Source organism: Rhinolophus hipposideros (assembly GCF_964194185.1).
Source record: "Rhinolophus hipposideros genome assembly, chromosome: 3".
Taxonomy (NCBI): Eukaryota; Metazoa; Chordata; class Mammalia; order Chiroptera; family Rhinolophidae; genus Rhinolophus; species Rhinolophus hipposideros.
In genome coordinates, this window is record NC_138049.1 from 32,957,450 (window position 1) to 32,976,922 (window position 19,473).

The 19,473-nt window shown below is 35.2% G+C and overlaps 1 protein-coding gene across 1 annotated transcript in view; it reads right to left on the reverse strand.

Moving 5' to 3' along the window:
* The window catches only part of RSPO3 (R-spondin 3), a 77,983-nt gene that overhangs the window by 25,089 nt on the left and 33,421 nt on the right, over positions 1-19,473 (reverse strand). Inside the window, exon 4 of the mRNA XM_081044404.1 lies at positions 15,081-15,278. Within this exon, the coding sequence (XP_080900530.1) occupies positions 15,081-15,278 (198 nt within the window). The remainder of the gene's footprint in view (positions 1-15,080; positions 15,279-19,473) is intronic.

The following is a 19,473-nucleotide window of genomic DNA, read 5'->3' on the forward strand; positions in this document are numbered from 1 at the left end:
AAAAGCTGTACATGGTAAACAATTTGGTTTTAGACTGTGAGACCAATAGTTAGTGGCATATTAATGCTTCATAAGCCTCCTTTCTAGAGAAATATAGGCTTGTGAAACAGGCATTTTAATTTAAAGGGACAGAGTTTCATGGCAATCCAATTTTTAATATGACGGATTAAAAATACTTATATGTTTCCTATGAAACTGTGGGTGTTTGCAGTTAGAGATCCTGGATCCCATGTTGGTAGTTTTATTCTTTTCATTATCCAAATACATATATTCAAGTCCTTTGGGTCTTAAATGAACTTATTTTTTAAAAACATTTAGTATTGCACACACATTTTTAGTTAAGCAATAAACATCTGTCATCTGCCATTTATTAATGTTAATTATAAATGGTCAGTGGCCCATGGGATCCAACTACAGCAGCTGAGATTTTTCTAAATCTGACCTCCTTAGAGTTTATATAAAAAGTGTTCAGAGAAGTTCTCCAAAGCTCTTAGCCAACTTAAAACTGGTTTGCAACCTAGTGTTTTCGATGATGTATTTGGCAGTCGAAAAAGGAGATATGAATGAAAGAAATCCTGAAAAAGGTACTGTGCCACGGGATTAGGTGTGACAAAGAGCCAAGATGTTGTCTGAAATGATATGGTGCCATGCATTCAACATTACAACAAGTTAAAGGTTATGTGTACAGTGCATGTGTTAGAAATGTGATAAAATTTCAGTCTCTCTTCCACAGTGTTGCTTCAGATGGCTATGTGGAATTGACATTTCCATAAATTAGTATAAGTGAATACAAAGTTGAGGAGAAAACCAAGAAACAAGCAAATTTAAATCCCAGCATGTTAGTGTTTTCCAAGAGAGGTAGTGTTCACAGCTCCTTACTTCCCGCCACCCTGAACATCCTACAGCGACAGCATAAGATACACGACGACATCTGACATAACCTCTGTATGATGCCGTGGGCCGCATACTGATACATTATTTCCCTTCAGAGTTTCAAGAAATTTTCAAAAGAAAAAAATTTGTGTTTTATTATAGTCAAGTGTCCATAGGAGTCTCAAGTTCAGCTTTTACCTGAGTCTAATTGGAAAACATGAAAGAGATTTTATAAACCATATTCTTTATTGGTTTCATATAGAGTACTCTAGCACAGGGTTATTGGTTCGCTAGCCCTTGCTTCAGTACAAGCACTTCTATGTTTTTAAACCATTTTAAGTTATGGTAAAATTCACATAACATAAAATTAACTGTTTTAACCATATCTCAGTGCACAAATCAGTAGACGTAAGCACATTCACACTGTTGTGCAAACATCTCTCCCACCCATCTCCAGAAACCTTTTCATCTTGTGAAATTAAACCTCTATAACTTTTATATAAAATTCCCCATTCCCACATTGCCCTGGCCCCTGGAAACTATCATTCTATTTTCTGTCTCTATGAATTTGACAACTCTAGGTATCTTATATAAGTGGAATCGTATAGTATTTGTCTTTGTATAACTGGCTTATTACACTTAACATTGTATTTTCAAGGTTTATCCATGTTGTAGCATATGACAGAATTTCCATTCTTTCTAAGGTTGAATAATATTCCATTGTGTGTGTGTGTGTGTGTGTGTCACATTTTGTTTATCTATTCACCTGGATAAACAAGTGCCATTAGCGGACATTTGGGTTGCTTCTGCATGTTGGTTATTGTCAATAATGCTGCTATCAACATGGGTGTACAAGTATCTCTTTGAGACCCTGCTTTCAATTATTTTGGATATATAACTAGATGTGGAATTGGTGGATCATATGGTAATTCTATTTTTAACTTTTTTGTGGAACCACCATGCTGTTTTCCGTACTGGCTCTACCATTTTACATTCCCACCAACAGTGCACAAAGGTTCCAATCAGTTTCTCCACATCCTCCCCAACAACATGCACTTCTATTTTTATCTATTTTATATATTGGGCTCTGCATAAGATTTCAATAAAGCAGAGGGTTCTGTTATTAAAGCCCATTTTAAAATGACTTTTCTCATCCAATCTTCTCATCTTGTAAGCATCTGTAGATAGCCCAGCAATATATTACCAGAAGCAAAGCAAGACTCAGTACAATGCCCATTGAAAAGACTGTTCTTCTCTTCATAAGAAACCTTTTGCTTGTCTTCATTACTGTGTATGTGTGTGTGCGCGCGCACGCGCGTCCCTTCCAGGCCACCTTACCAGATAGAACTCTCTTAGCCTAATGCTCAAATATGCTTTTCAGAATATCTGGCCCTAAACCACTCCAGATAGTGAGAAGAAACTCACTAACAAAGATCTATTTCATTGAATGGAGATTGTCTCTTCCATTGTAGCATTTAAGGATAGCTGCCATAGGCCCTTTGCTGTTTAAAAATAGGGTTGATAAGTGATTCAAAGAAGGAAAAGCAGGTAAAGTCAGTACAGTGATATGTTATTAAATATCTGTATAGCTCCACAAATTGGATTAATAACATCAACACGGTTGTTAATGGAAAGTAATAAAACAATACTACAGAAAATATTGTGTCCATAAGTCAGCATGATATAGTGAGAACTGCAGTGCACCAGGATTGGGCCAAGGTCACTTGGGCAAAGATTAAAAATCTCTTTAAGTGTTACTGCCAAAAAAGGATGGATCAACTAAGCATCTCTATGATCTCTTTTGACGCTCTTGTGTTTGATGTTTCATATGTTGCTATTACTGTACAACAGGAATAAGATTAGTCCTAATACACATCTCCTTTTAATTACCTTGGTAGAGGCAGAAATGACTTTCTGAGAGATTCAGGGCAAGATAGTCTATATATATATCTGCATCATCACATGTCCGCACAGATACATTTACACTGGTGTGCCTAGCACTCTACCTAGCATACAATTGCTACTTAATAAAGTAGCAATTAATAAAGCAATTAATAAAGGTTGAATGAACACCTCCACACATAAGATTATAGTACTTAACAGGTTTTTAAAAAATCAGCAACCCTGAAGGCAAAGTTGTGATTGTTTAAAAGATAGGAAAACCCATTATAAACAGTCAAATAAATAACAGAGTAAGAAAAATATTTGCATGCACATGACAAAAAGTTAACATGCGTACTATACAAAGAGTTCTTATGACTGATTCAGAACTCAATAGAATAATGGGCAAAATATATAAATAGGTATCCTGTAGAAATCCAAATACCAATAAAATATGATTAGGCTGACCAGCAGTCAGAAAAATGTCAACAATAAAACAATAGAATACCACTGTTAATCTAACAGATTGGCAAGAATTTAAAAAACTGATAACTTCAGTTTGGGCAAGTATATAAGAAAACAGGGATTTCTGATACACTGCAAATGTGAACTGCTAAAACCTTTTTGAAAACTAATTTGGCAGAAAACATTAATATTTAAAATGTGTACATCTTTTGATCCACCCACCCAGTGTTTTTATATTAGATCTCACAATTGTTGAATGTTGACCATGTGTTAGATACAAACCTGAGTTTTATATACACTCATTAACCCCTCACTATGTAATTCCTCGCTATAACTCTGAGGTAGTTACTGTTATAATCCCCATTTTACAGATGAGGAAAACAGTGTATACACAATGTGAAATAATTAAGTCATAGGCCTGGTTAAAAGCACAACTGTGATTTGTAAACAGGTATTGTGGTTCCAGAATCTGTAGTCGAAATACTGTGATGCATTTACCTCTATTACCTCTCATAGAAAGTGAGTGCATCATTTCATTAACATTGCAGAGATTATTGTTATAGTAGTACTAAGAGAAGAACCAGGAAATAATGTTACTATACATGTATACCATTATCGTATACTTTATATATGCCACTATGGTATCTACACAAATCACAGCATGCATACCATTATTGATATTTAAAAATATTGCTTTTGTAAAAACAAAGAAACAAATAACAGCTAATCCAGAGTTGAACTGAGATGGTTCTGCTTTTCACATTATTTCAGTACATTTTTACTTCAGTAAGCTGACCTTGTAAGTATTAAACATTATATTTTAAAGGCTGTGAACATGAAAGAAAACAATTCTCTGAGCAGATAATTCTTTGAAAATTGAGGAAACCTGTAAGCAGAAAACCCGAGGGAGGAAAGGATAAGGCAAGATATGAAGCAGGAGGAGGGTTACTGAGGGCATAAAACATGGTAGGAAACCAAAGGACTGAGGCAGAGAAATTAAATATAAAAACTCCTTACTCTTTCTCCTACACATTTCAAAACAAAATTTGACAGACTGAATAAGTGTGAATCTACTAGAGGTCTGCCCATGAAATACTTCAGTAAACTGTGTCTTAGCTATTGAAACAAACCAAATTTGAAATAAAACCAAATTCCTTTACAATTTTGGTGCTGTGTAGAAAGCAGATGTTTGCAGTGAGTGTGTACTTTATATTCTGAGGGATATTTCACTATCCTATGTTCATATTACATAAAAATGATTAGCTGTCTAATTAGCATCCTACTAATTACATTCTGGAAAACCAGGGTATTATTTCTGGCGATTAGGGTAATAAGGCTGCAATTAGTTTGGTATCAAATGCTGATCCTAAGTATGCATACATTTCTATGTTTATCTTATTTTTGGAATTAGCAATTATTCCTATTTCCCAAGTGTGGGTTTAGTGTGTTGATATTTCTTTCCTTGCCTAAAGTGTGATGTTTTTCCAAACATCAGTGAAAAATGTGGCACTATGTTTCTAGACATTCGGTTTCATGTAATGCAATAGTAAAATGAGTATCTCAATGAAATGGCATATTTTGCATTGAGATATAAAATGTAATTGGGCTCTGTTCAGAAACTCTTTCTAAATCTGCTCCTTTGCACAAATAGGAAAAGCAGGCTTTTCCCACAAAAATAACAAATAAACAAAACAACCATTTATAAGCCAAAAGTCTCAATTATGGCAGCCTGGGCTCACAGAGGCTAAAGTTATGACCCGGTAGTATATACACAGTATAAACACAAGAGTTCAGTAATTAGGTTTGAGTTAATTTTAAAGTTCCAGTGGCCTGCTGCATAATCAAGCAAAAGGTCATTACCCACACTGGTACATTTCACACAGAACACTCAGCAGTTAGAAATGGAAATGGACATGTCTTAAGCTTGCACAAATCAATCCCAGAAACCACTCATATGAGCAATGGATTCTTTTTCTACTCATTTCAGACCCATTTTACTCACATAAAAATGTTTCTAGCAAACCAGAGATATCAGAAAAAAAATTAAAATATTATTAGCGTTATGCTGGACATGTTTCTAGTCTAAAATAGATGGAGAAAAACTTTGGTTATTCTTCCTTAATTTTTCCCCCACAAATAATATTGGACTGGGATTCCCCTACAGAAGAGTATAAGCTCCTAGATTTTGTAAATGTGGAACTTTTTGTTTGGAAGGAGGTCATTTGCATCTGTTGTTTTTGTCAGCCTAGCACTCTTGTTTCCACATAGAACTACCACTCAAAATGGTCCACATGTTCCTTGGCTTCAATGATGAGCATGAGACTTAAGTAGACCAATCACAGAGCTCCAGTCCCCCTCTCTCAGTGATTGGTTTAAGGACTGGACATGTGACCCAGGCAGGGTCAATGTGAGTCCATTCATGATATTGGATGAATGGACACTGAAAGAGAAAACTATCCTTCTGGGTTGAGAGCAACATGAATATAGATTTAGGGCTGCCCGGGGCCATCGCCCCATGCCCATACTCCACCCTGAACCTGGAATAGAGAAAGATTCTCTGCAGCAGGGAAGAACAAAGCCGATAAACAATGAGAAACAGAGGCAGGATGAGTTGAAATGGTGAGACAGAGCCAAGTGATATTATTTGAGCACTTAAAGCAAGCTTTGCTGTAAGCCAAAAGTTTACCTTTTGCTTAAGGTAATTTGAAATCTGTCATTTTCAACTAAAATGTCCTTATGAACACAAAGGGGGTAACTGTGAACTGGATTTAAAAAAAAAGACTATCAATGGTAGATAAATACTAATATATTGTTTTCCTGTTCATGCAATAATCACATATATTTAAAAGTAATGATTTTGAAGAAACCAAAAGAGAAAAAAAATTATAGAAAAGTATTTTCAATTTAGGACATGGAAAATGGTGTGCTTTAAATGAAAGGTAAAAGGGTCTGACCTAACGATTAAGTGGGAATAGAAATGCATGTGGGAAAACAGCAGAAACATAATGGATTAAAAGGTTTTGAAGAATTTGTCATTTATACCCATTTTTGTCCATGTTAATAATAGTCTACTGGTGCCAGATACTGCTAGAAACTTTGAATTTTTGAATGTTTGAATTTGTCCATCAATAAAAAAAACATATCTCACTCTATTTGGGGTCTGCTTTGACAGTAATGCATAAAAATTAAACAATTAGTGCATTCCCATTCATGATGCTAAAATAGTTTTAATGCAAACAAGTTTGAGAATGTTTCTATTTCAATGATGTTACAGAATTTAATTGCAACCTGGTTGTATTTGGTCACATCTCTTGAGAGGCCTAAGAACAAGGTATCCAGTCCTTTCTGTCAGGCTGTAACGACCCACAATGTTAGTCTGTAACACTTCTATGAAGAAGTTGTTGGAGTAGATAAAAGGAGAACAAGATAATGATCTATGGAAAGAATAATTCTTTTGTGCCTTCAAATGTGGGGTGTCTTCTCTGCCAAAGAGGTTTCAGCAACACCAGCAGTTTTAAGGAGTGACTGTATTAGGGAGGTGCGAAAGAGGACCGGAGCATGAAAGGAGGAAGTGTCTTTTTGCTGGAGAAATGTTTACTTTGTAATTAGCAAAGGACAAGAAGGCCCTTTTGGAAACTATACTTGGGGGTCCAAAATTTAAATTTATGCTGATGCTCTCCCAGTTTCTCTCTAGGGAACCCTCCTAATTGGCAGGGATCTCAGTTGGCTAGAACAAGCCTCAAATGAAGCCAAGGTCTTGGGGTCATTTCTCCAAAGGGCCTGTTAACTCAGCTCTGTTCCACAGCCACAAGCTGTATCTTTAACCCTACTTAGCCAACTTGCAAACACGGTGGTCACAGAAAAAATACAATATTTACCTTAAGACCAAAACAAAAAGTATGCAGAGATATTTCATTTTGCCAGAATAGACACGTCTTTAGCAAACTTGAATGAAGACTGAAGCTACTGATGGAGCAAATCCCAAAGTTAAAAAGTGCCTGTACAGGTATATGTTACAAGCGAGCTGATCATCGATGCTCATTACCTTCAGGACCGCCAACAACCACAACACCAACATCTAAAATACAAGATTCATGGTGACAGGGACTTTTGTGGGTTTTGTTTGTTTCTTTCTCTTGTTCATTTTCTACCTTTAGAACCTAAGAGTGTCTAGTACATAAATGGTGCTTCAATAAATATTTGTTAAGTGCGTGAAGTTATCTTGGCCTGGCCTTTTATTTATTCTTCCTATTCTGCCCTTTACAAATTGAAAAGTACAGTAGAAATAATCTCTTACACAACATCTCCTATATGAACCACTGAGTGTATTTTCATAAAGAGACAGTACCTGAGATAGTAAGAGAATGTTTAATGATGAGCAGTCGTACTCATCTAACTGCAAACAAGAGAAGAGACCTTTGTGGTAGATCACAAAAAAAAGGTTACAGTTCTCCACTCATCTCTGCATATGCACGCCACACTACAGAGTAACTTTGTGGCTTCTCCCACCAAGAGGTGCAATCTATTTCTTCAACTCCTGAATTACAGGTTGGCCTTGTGACGTACATAGGCTAACAAAATGTGGTGAAAGTAAAATTATGCTAGTTCTGAACCTAGCTTCAAGAGAAAACTGCTTCTTCTTTCCCTCCTGAAACTTGTAGAACCCCTACCCACCTTGATAATGATAGAAACACAGCACAGTTCCCTCAGTCCTCAGCCAGCCAACTACATGAGAGAGTCCAGTGGAATTGCACTGGGGATCTCAGCCCCAAATTGCCCATCCACATTTATTGTTATTGTTGTTTTAACTTTCTATGTTTTGGAATTATTTGTTATGTAGCAATAGCTAACTAAAACAACTTTACTCTCATGGACAGGATATAAACAATGACAAAATCATTGTTTGCTCAGGGGCTGAAGAATGCTTTGTATGATATAGCTACTACTCTTCAAAAACCTGACCCATGTTTGTTATGTTATACACACCAATAAGTCGAAAAGCATTAGATATTTATAAACATCACAGAAAAAAGAAATCTGAGAAAATATAAGCATTTGTCTGGATAATTTATTATAAAAGTGGTTTTAGAATAGGGATGCTAGGTACACACCAACACAGCTGAGAAGCCTAAAAATGATTCTTCTATCACCATAGCAAGGATGGGGCTGCATAGAAATAGCAACACTTAAGTATTTCCCACCATGAATTTCGACCAGCATGAATAGCATCCCCCAAATCGTAAAGAACCTGCAAGAATGGAATAATGTGAATTTGATATTAATTCTAAAGAGGTAACTGCTGGTAGAATTATAAAACATACACGGTTAGTTCTTAGGATTGCAAAGCATTAAATAAAAGGCTTCATATTCTCTGCTGAGCTTTTTCTTTAAGGTTGAGAAGTTTAAGAACATACAACGGGACTGTAAAATGTTTTAGAGGCAAGAAGTCTAACTACTGTCAATGTACTTTTTTCAACATCTACCCAGGTGCTGGCTGTGATCTTTCTGCTCTGTTATTACAGAGGGAAGTAAACTATATATAGGAAGGATCTTGGTGTGGTCTTCAACCCACAGACCTAGGCAACGGGGAACCCTCACAAAGATCCCGTCATTGTAAAGTCAATGTCAGAGGAAACAATAAGAGAGGTTGGGGCCTGTTGCAGAGGCTCTACCATTCTTTTAGCTATATGGATAATAAAGTCTGACACATATCCACTGAGGTTGCAAGCTGATGTTTCAAGGATTAAACTGTAGTTATAGGAAAGAAACAAAAAGGAGTGAGAGTTGAGTAATCCAGCTAAGGAGAAAAAAAGACAATCAGATAAAGTCAGGAAATAGGACGTTAGAAAACATGACCGTAAAGGATCTAAAGATGAGCCATGTTTTTTTATGGGAGTCTTCAGAGATTAGTAGTGACTACATCCTTCAAAAATAGTAGTATTCCTGTATGAATATCAAAAGCCTACCATTTAAGTTAGATTGTGGTGTAATCTTTCTGTTAGTACTGACTGTATTGTAGGTCTGGCTCTAGTACTTAAAAAATTTGAGAGAGAAAATGTTGATGTATTCAGGTTGAACCATATGAAACTGCTAATATTTGGCCATTTTGTGATCTTTACAAAAGGCAGTGTCATATGGTTCAACCTAATAGAGAGGAGAGTATTAAAAAAACAAAGATAGCTGTAACCACATAATTAGTCTTGGTGGAAAGAAAGGTAAATGGTGATTAAACAACTGGCAGGATTCTCCATTGAGGACATTACATGAAAAAAATTGGGCTTAGCCTTTAAGAGGATGTATATACATTTATATTAGGGAAATATCACTCTGAGAGCGAAAAGTGTTATTTACTGCAATGGACTACTGTTATTGGAGGTTTTAGAGTAGCTGAATGTTTTCATGTGGTAATGAAATATTTTAAATTAGAATGTTAATTTTTAACAAAATTGATTATTACCTTTATATTGATTGGGGAGCAAAATTTCCCCTCTGTTCCACCATCTTGTCCTTGTTACCAAGCTTTGCACCACGTGCTGGTTTGCACTAGTGGCAACAGGTCCTCCCCAGAATCTGAGCAACCAACCCACTTGGTTGGAACTGACTAGACTCCAAGAAGGCACAACAAAGAGAGACTGTTGAATTGATACCAGAGTTTTTCATCCTTGGCATTAGCAGATGATTTTTGTTGTGTGGGCCTGGGCTGTGCGTTATAGGGTATTTAGCAGCATGCCTGATCTCTACCCACTAGATGGCTATAGCATTCCCCTCCCCTAAAATTGTGATAATCAGAAATGACCCCTGGACAAATGAGCAAAATCATGCCAACTGAGAACCACAGCCTCTAATGTCATTATTATCTCAATTCTGTACTTTGTCAAATTTTCTCTGACTTAATGTCAGATGGCTAGTCTACTCTCCTGGTGGAGGGAAAGAGCAGAAAGCTGCCATACTGCGGTGCTCATACAGGGTGAGTGTCTGCAGGCCAGCTGGTCCTCCTCCATAAAGTGAAGGTGGGGAGAGGACATCATCTAAACACTCTCAGCCAGTTGGCACCCTACAATTTTGAGGTAATGAATCCATCTATTTGGATTTTGAGAACTGTTCAGGAAATATTGGCTAAATGTCTTGTTTGGAATTTGAACGAATATTTAATATAAACCCTTCCTGTAGAAAACTTAACTATTCATCACTGGAATGGTTGTTATAAAGATTTTAAGAACTAAACTAAAAAACAGAGTAGCAAACCTAGGAACCAAGCAGACTCATTTTTTTTTTTAATTTGCTTGATTTTTTAAAAACTGATTTTGCTGTAATTTTAAATGTAGGACTAGTGATAAATATAATGCATATTTATAATACTGGCATTTGAAGGTATGACTAATAACAATTTAGAAGTTAACGTATAACACTTTTCCTTTATGTAAAACCTACTAGACTTTTACTACTTTAAATTTAATTTTGGGAAGACACATAAGGCAACCTGCAATATGGTCAAATAATGCAGTAATTCCCACACTTGTTTCTTCCCTGGAAATACCTCTGGACATTTTATTTATTTATATTTGAATGGATTTCTTCTATCTTTCTCTGCTGGAAAAAATGCTATTTCTTCTTGACACCAAGAAAATAGACCCTACCTGATTTATTCTGTGACTGTTTTCTTTCCTGGATCATGCTGCATGTAATTAATTAGTATGTTCTTTATGCAATTAGCCAAGGAACCAAATTTCTTTAAACCTTTGTGAATGGCTTTAATACCCAATATCTATATGAAATTCTCTTCAGTTAATTAAAGGAATGGACAATGAATGAGAAGCATATTTGGTGAACCTCCATCCTCTTCCCTCCTCCCATACAAAAATCACCTTTTTGCATCAAATGCAGGCACGTATATATTTCCCTGTCCTATTTCATCCCCCTTATCTAAGATGGTTACACCTAGGTAGCATATTAAAAGAGTCAATAAATATAAATTGATAACCATTGCAAGCGCATTTTTTCCTATGTTTACTTTTATTTCAATATATTGTTTTCATGCATATGTGAGTTCTATATATGGTAGTCTTTATAATCTCTTAAATATGTTTTATATCTTCGATAGTTTAGGTATATAATTCAATTAAGAGAGGCTCAAGATACAAACTATTGCAATGGTAACGACTTCTTATTAAAGCTAGTAATTGAGAAGAAGTTAACATTTATTAAAAGGTAGCATGTCAGGTAAAGGGAAATAATCTTAAATGGTGCAAACCAATAGTACATCAGATAAAAATTCAGATTTGGGGCTACATCAATTACATTTTTCTCCACAGACTCATTTACTCTAACTACCCTAAGCATGAAAAGAATGTTAGTAAAGAAAACTGTGTGTGTGTGAGTGTGTGTGTAAGATCAGCAATGAATTTTTCCAATATACGTATATGTTAAAAAGCATCTCACAACTAGAATGATCTGTTCCGTTACTAAAATCTAGTTACTTCTATTCAGCCTCTTTGGGTATGTTTCCGAAAGTCATTTCTGGATCTTATCATACTTCCCTGAAGACCTTGCCTCTGGCAATTACAAAACAGCAGAAAAAATCCTGAACACACTCTCCACACCTTTTCCAAATATGATTTATCTACCTTTGTCTATCATTAACCTCTTATGCAGGGATGATAGATGTCAGTTTAAATTCAAGATTTTCAGGCTAAATTTTATTTTTAAAAACCTTATCTTTTAGCTTATTTGTCTAGAAATGCACAAGCCATAAACTCAAATGGTCTTATTTTATGACTCTATAAGCATTTAGGAGCAACTCAAGTAATAGCTATTCTAGTGGTAGGAGAAATTATGTCTTTATCCCTTTATTGTGTTTAATATTTTATATATATATATATATATATATATATATATATATATATACACACACATATATAAAACACTATGTATATAGCATTATAAACACACACACATACATACACACACATATACACAGAATATCTCAAAGCCTAAATGAGAGTTTTCTGAGTAATATTATTTTCTGTGATATTTTATATATAGTGCCAGAGCTTATAAATACTTTTATATTTGGTTTCTTCATATTCAAATAGGATATTTGATAAGTTAACATTAAGAGAAGCTAAGAAAATTCTTAGATTAGAGAAGTAAGGAATGAAGGGAGAAGTGGTTTCCTTTCTAAGTTTTTAGGCTATTTGAGAAAATTTTTTGAAAAACATAAAAAAATGAATGAAAACAGCAATAGATTCATAGATACAGAGAATAAACTAATGGTTGCTAGAGTGGAGGGGTCTTGGGGGGGGCTGGGTGAGAAAGGTGAAAGGATTAGGAAGTACAAATTGGTAGTTACAGAATAGTCATCGGAATGTGCAATGCACTATGGGGAATATAGTCAATAATATCGTAAAAACTATGTATAGTGTCAGATGGGTACTAGTTTTATTGGGGGTATCTCTTCATAAATTATATAAATGCCTAACCACTACGCTATACATCTGAAACTAATATAAAATAATATGGAATGTCAACTATAATTTTAAAAAATACATGGTCATGGGATGTAAAGTACAGCATAGGGAATACAGTCAATGGTATTGTAATAGCTACATACAATGTCAAAGAGGTAGTAGACTTGGGGGTGTTATCACTTTGAGAGGTGTGTAAATGTCTAATCATTATGTTGTTTTGTACACCTGGAACTAATAATAAAAATGAATGAAGATTAATAAAAGTGGAACTAAATCTGGAATTTGACTTTAAATGTAATCCATATTTCCTACTTGATTGTCTATGCATTATCAAATTTGAAAAAAGAATAAACACCTACATTTTTATGGTTGTATAAAGTTCTCTTTGTAAATATAAAATATTATATCCTATTGGAGGGGAGGTAAATAGACCAGAAAGAAACTTTTAAGCCAAGCTTATGTCACAGGTTACTATTTTACACTCCTTGTGGCATTATTTATCTTATTCATTCCTAGTTTTAAAACTGACATCTTCAATGTTAATGTTTAAGTCAAGGGCTAGCAAAATACATTAGAAGCCCACATTCTCAAATAAAAGAAATAAAATGCAGTTAGTATCATAATTTAATTTTTTTGTTGGATAAGATTTTCTTCACTTATATTTTAAAAGCCAAGTAAACTGAATACTGATCTGTAATGTAGAATATTTGTGGAAAGACTAATACAAGTAAAATCCACCTGTAAGTCATTAAATTTCCAGAAAATTTAGTAAACATAAGTAAATGTACAGGTACGGGAGCTTACCAACAAGTAAAGTGATGAAATATTTGATTTCCAAATCCAACTTTTAAAATCTAAGATGTTTTAAATCAATTGGTCACAAATGCCAGAAATACCTTTTTCACTAGCCAACTTTTATTCCTTAAACCTAATTTTAATCAAAACCTCTCACAAATTTACAAAATTTTGAAGTTCCCTTTAAAATAATCCATGTCTTCAAGAATTTCATCACATTGACTATTTGATTACTAATGGCAGCAACAGGCTCTCCACATTCTGACAATGGCCAGTTCATTTGGTACAGTGAAAGACACTTTGCAAAGTACAGGTGACCCAAGTTCTTTCTTGTATGGGCAATATTCAAGTTTGCACAGCACCCTCCTCTGTGTTCCTACTGAACTTTGTTCACACACACATATATTCTCCCTTAATACATGGTATTGTGATTATCTGTTTAAATATCTCAGCCTTCTGTTGTACTCTTAGTGAATCTTCAGGATACAAATTGTACCCTATTCATTTGGGAATCCACAAGGCTTAGCACGGTGTGTGGCCATGAAGTAACAATTCAATAAAGTGATGTTGAATGAATGAATGAATGAATGAATGAATGAATGAATGAAATAAGCAAAGGAAGTTCAACTACAGAAGCAGCCAAACTCTTTTCCAATTACAATTAATTGAGAGGATCAATTATTGACTCACCAGCTAATTACCAGTAGTTACATAAAGCTATATAGCATGTCTGTAGGCAGGCAGTGGTGCTGAAAACATTAGTGAGAAAGATGAAGAAATTAAATGTTAAAGGCCAGCATTTCTAAATGGAAGTTTAATCACCTTAAAACATCATATTAAATGATATATTTCTCCTTGGCAATCATAAGACTTCAGAACAAGCCCTGAGATGGAGTTATTTAATATTGATCTAATAGGTTCTGTAATCTGGTATATAAAGTTAGTGTAATATGGAAAAAATATTGGGGGGAATCAAATGTCATTAATGCTTGTATTAATTATCTTTTATCTATTATCTTTTAGTTATAAAATATAGCCTTGTTTTTTCCCCCTCAAATGTAAAGTCAGTATTAATAACATATATCCATTTAAAGATTTAAAAATTCTGTGTTACTTTTAAAATAGGTTTAGCTATAAAAGCCTACAACCTAACTGCACTACTTTGGTTTGTAGGCAATGAAGAAAAGAGTATGTTGATTTCTGGCATCTCTTCATCATGGTTTTGTATCACATGGTATTAGATCTTGTGTTTACGAGGCTTCCCAAAAGTTTTCCAGGTACTCTGAAGGTGGATGATAAAAAAGATAATGCACCCCACCAAAAGAAAAAAAAAATTAGGCCTAAATGCCTGTAATGTAACCTCCCTCATCAGGATTCAATGAATACACCTCTATGGTGGTTTAAAGTTCTGGTATCAGGGTCCATTTTTAAAATTACATATCTATATTCCATAATTTATAGCCAACGTATTCTTTGGTTGGTACACTGTTTAGGGTTTTAGACACAGGTGATAATACTGAATCTGTCCTAAGAAATAAAGTACAATTTGCATGAAATTATGAAGATTCAAATAAGTGCATTTTGTTGGTATGATTGTACCTCGTTCTCCTTTCTGACACTTCTTTCTTTGCACTGTACACTTTCTTGTCTCACTGGTGGGGGGACACAGATTCCCCTTTGCTGATGGATGCTGTGTTATTTCTCGGACCCTTGTTTCAGTCCCTCTTTTGAAGCCACATGTTTTTCCTTTCTTCGTGCATGGACCCCAAGGACTCCATTCACTGGCCTCACAGTGCACTGAAACAGAACAGCAGAAACAGCCTCAGCTGGCTCACAAATATGTTCACCGTTGTTAATCAAACAAAAAGGTTTGCTTCCATCAATACTTGCCCAAATTCTGAGCAGAAATCCTGCAGTACAAAGTTGGGCAAGATGGTTTAAAGATAAGACAAAGAGAGATGGGAAAGCTGGCATAGAATGTTTTAGTGCTCATAGTATCTTTTAGTGCTCATATTATCAGGTAAACTCATTCTTGCGTTAGGTTTATTTTTCATTCTAGATTTGATTAACAAGGCACTAATGTAATTTCACAATGGACCAATGCTTTACAATTCTAGAGCACTGAACAATTATTGATTGATCCTTACCATAACTTGATAGAATAGTCATTACCATGTGCTAGAGAATTGAATTGCAAACTGTGGCATTCAACAGAATCACCTGGAGGGCTTGCTAAACCAAAGAACGCTGGCCCTCACCCCCAGAGTTTCTGATTCAGTTGTTTGGTGCACGGCCTGAGAATTTGCATTTCTCACAATACATGTAATACTGACTTGCAGGTATTGAGAACTTCTGTGCTAGAGAATGGTTAAGCAAAAAATGAATCCAGGTACACTATCTTTTCTACTTCATGTGCTTTTGGGTACTTATATATCGTCATTTTTAATGGGAATAGTTCAGGCATGGCAGCATCTGTTGTAAGTGGATTCTGGGTCAATTTCAGCTGAAAAACTGCTTGTAGAATTAACTTGATGGAGTGATGGCTAAGATGAACTGATATACTTTTTCTAAAGCTTCTTGTGTAGATTTTTTCATTTTTCTGTAGGTATTAATCTCTTCTTTTCAAGCATGGCTCTCCAAGGTCAGATTTTTGCACATCTAATGAAAGTACTTATCTGCAAGGTGCTATTCTTACATTAATGTCCATAAAACTTCCTAACTTACTACTGAAACATCTTGTAACAGTAACTCTTTCAGATAGATAGAAGACTCTCTTTCTACAAAAACAAATTTCCAGTAAACTTTATTGCTACCTTCTGATTTAAAGAATCTTTACTTTAGAGCAAAATGCTCTATTTCATACAACCTCAAGGAATAGAAGCTAAATGTTTTAGAAATTTAAACACATTGGCCATACATTTTTTTTCATATGCTTTTTCAGTCACTTTCTGGTATCTGCATGCAACACAGAGTTAAATGAAAATGGTTAGATAAGTGAATTTAAATTTTATGAACTTAAATGAACTTTATTGAATCACTTTCAAAATAGTTTTCATGCTCAGTTATACCATTATAATTTTGGTTAAAGAATAGAGCAGCCAAGTCACTTAATGATATCGTAATCTCTTGCCAGTTAAGCACATTATCTCCATACTGATGTTAATCATTGTAAAGCAGTGAATCTTTAGCACATACAAATGAAAACAACTCCAAGAAATCAGATAGAAAAACACAAATCAAAGTCTGTGAGCTGTCACTTGGTCCAGTATTCAGTTAATGCCAGAACTAAGAGGAGTAAACTAGAAAAAAATCATATGAAGTGGAAGTGACCAGAATTTTCGTACTTTGTCATGATAGCAAAGTGGTATAGGCAAATGTATGCCTAGACTTCAGAAAAACAACTTTTGAAAATTACAGCATAGTTAGCTGTGAATTTCTAGTGAGATGATGAACGGCTCTAAAAATAAAATTCTAATAACAATCTTAGATAATTCCATTGAAGAAAGAGGAGGAAAACTGTTCAAAACGAATGAGTTCAGATAGTAAGACGCTCTAATAAGATGGTATAGTTAAAAAAACAAAAAAACAAACAAAAAAAAAAACAAAAAAAGAACTTTTGAGAGAAGGAGAATTTTTCCTAGAAAAATACTGTAGAATGAATCTACAGTATTAGTGTCAAAAAAATATTTCTGGAAAACATGTAAAACAACAACAGCAAAAGGGTACCATGTTATATTCAGGTCATTACATGGACATTCTAAAACTAGGGAACTATTTGGTTAAGAGGTAATAAAGAAAAAACAGAACTCCACTTCTGTATTTATTCTACCTCCTGTATTAATAGTAGTCGTAACACTGGAAATTAACTATTCACTAATGAAACAAGTGTCTCAAAAAAAAAATTAGCTCCCTGTCCCTGGCAGCGGTCATGCCGTTGTCGATCATCAGTCTGGACACTGTAAAAGGGATTCTTGAACTGGGAGGAAAGTTGAACTGGATGTCTCACCAGTACTTACAACATCATTACAACATCATCACTTGTTCACTTTCGTTCTTGTTGACTAACTGCATGGTTTCACAGAACACAGAAAGGACATGTTTCTTACTACTCACTCTTTGGAGCTGGGTACCTTCCCTTTTGACTACTTAACTAAGGCCAACTCTCCAAGGCAGAATGACAGTGCAGAAAGGAAGCAAATATCTGGAGCACGAAGTGGAAGACATATGCCCCCCTATAAAATTGGGTTCAGTGGATGGTTCTGCTTAATTTAACGCGCAAACTATGGGAAATAAATACGTTTGCAAGTTTTTCACCCCAGCTCTATATCAAGGTGGTATTTTCTCTGTTCATAACCTCTCCTCTCCATTGAAAATCTGGATCAGAAATATGTCATAGAGTATAGATTTTAGCAAAGGGAGAGACACATTCTTCAACCTGCTGGGTGAGCAGTAGAAAGCTAGAGAGTCAAGGTGCTAATTAGAGCACTGACAATAAATCACTTGCATCCGTGGGATCATCATTTCAGCTGGGTCCTAGTTTCATATTTATTAAGGGAATGGGCTTTAATGGCCCTTTTTGATAATCAAGAAGGTCATCACTCTTTGTGAAATTCTGGGGCAAGTTCATGGTCATGGCTTGTGGAGTGCTTGTAGGCTAGACACCATGGGAGACATCCCACATGGAGCAGGCAACAAGCACCAGCCCTGACCAAAGGTGCTGATTTGCACTACTAGTGTGTCCTAGGTCATTTATACCTGTTCAATGAGCTAGATTTACTAAATGGCCTTTAGATTGTTAGCACCTATTCTAAAATATTTAATTTCTTAAATTTTGCTGTGTTAAGAAATAGTTTTTGTCTCAATGGTAGTATAAATTGCCAGCAAGCTTTAAAGGCTAATCCAATAGTGCCAGGTGTTCAATGCTCCCTTTGATAAGAAAGCATTGATATATTTAAGAAAAATAGCCTTTCAAGGACTGATTGCTCCGACTTCAACAACTAAGACAACCTAAACACGTGCTCCTTTTCCTAGTTAAAGAAATACGACAAACCCTTTGCAAACTCATTCTGAATTTCTGTTCTTGAATATTCCACAGAATTGTTTCCTATGTTTTTCCCACCGTTTGGAACTTATTACCTCTAATCATCAATCTTCAATACCTACAAAATCGACAAACGTGAAGTGCTTTCTCATGTACTTTTTAACCTACATTGAAGCTGTTTTTCTGTGTTTTTATTGACTACAGGAAAAGAAAAAAAGACTGAACCAAAAGGAACCATGAATTGTTTCAGAATTGTTTTTTTTTTCCAGATACTTCTGAAATTATCTTTAATATATCACTTATTTATTTCATTCTGCCAAAAACTTTGTTTAGAAATAAATGTTCCATATGGACCTGAAAGGGTGAAACCACCACTTTAGAGTTATTGCTCTGGCACTTTAGATTCTAATGGATCTGTCTGTGGAGACCCCAGGGAAGTCCTGGAGACTATCTTGTACTGAATCAGGAGGACATTTGTGCTCAGATGCCAACATCAGCGCAGCATCAAAGGTTCTTGCAGCTCTTGTCCAGGGGATTTTGAGATTTAGTACACTATTTTTGCATTTGGTTTAGCATTTGCTCCCCAAGTGTTCATCGAACTTGTAGCTGTAGTAGCTGCACAGCATTTAAAAGAAGGAAAATATAGCCTGACAGTGATCTGTTATTTACACAAACAACTTGTCTGAGGGACCTCCCTTCCAGGAAACTCAGTCTGCAATTAATCAGACCCTGGGACTGTCTCCTCTGTCAGTTTGAGTAAGTCCAAAATTCTCTCCTTGTTTGTAAATACCTGTGTAAGCAGGACATTTCATCAAAGCAGTGTGAAAGAAAAAAGTGAGATTTTTTTAACTGTATCAGTTCCAGTTTTCTAGGTCTTTGATCCATCTACTGAGCACTGTATCAGGAGAATATTTTCCTCCCCTTGGAAAATAACTTAGGTCACTGATTGAA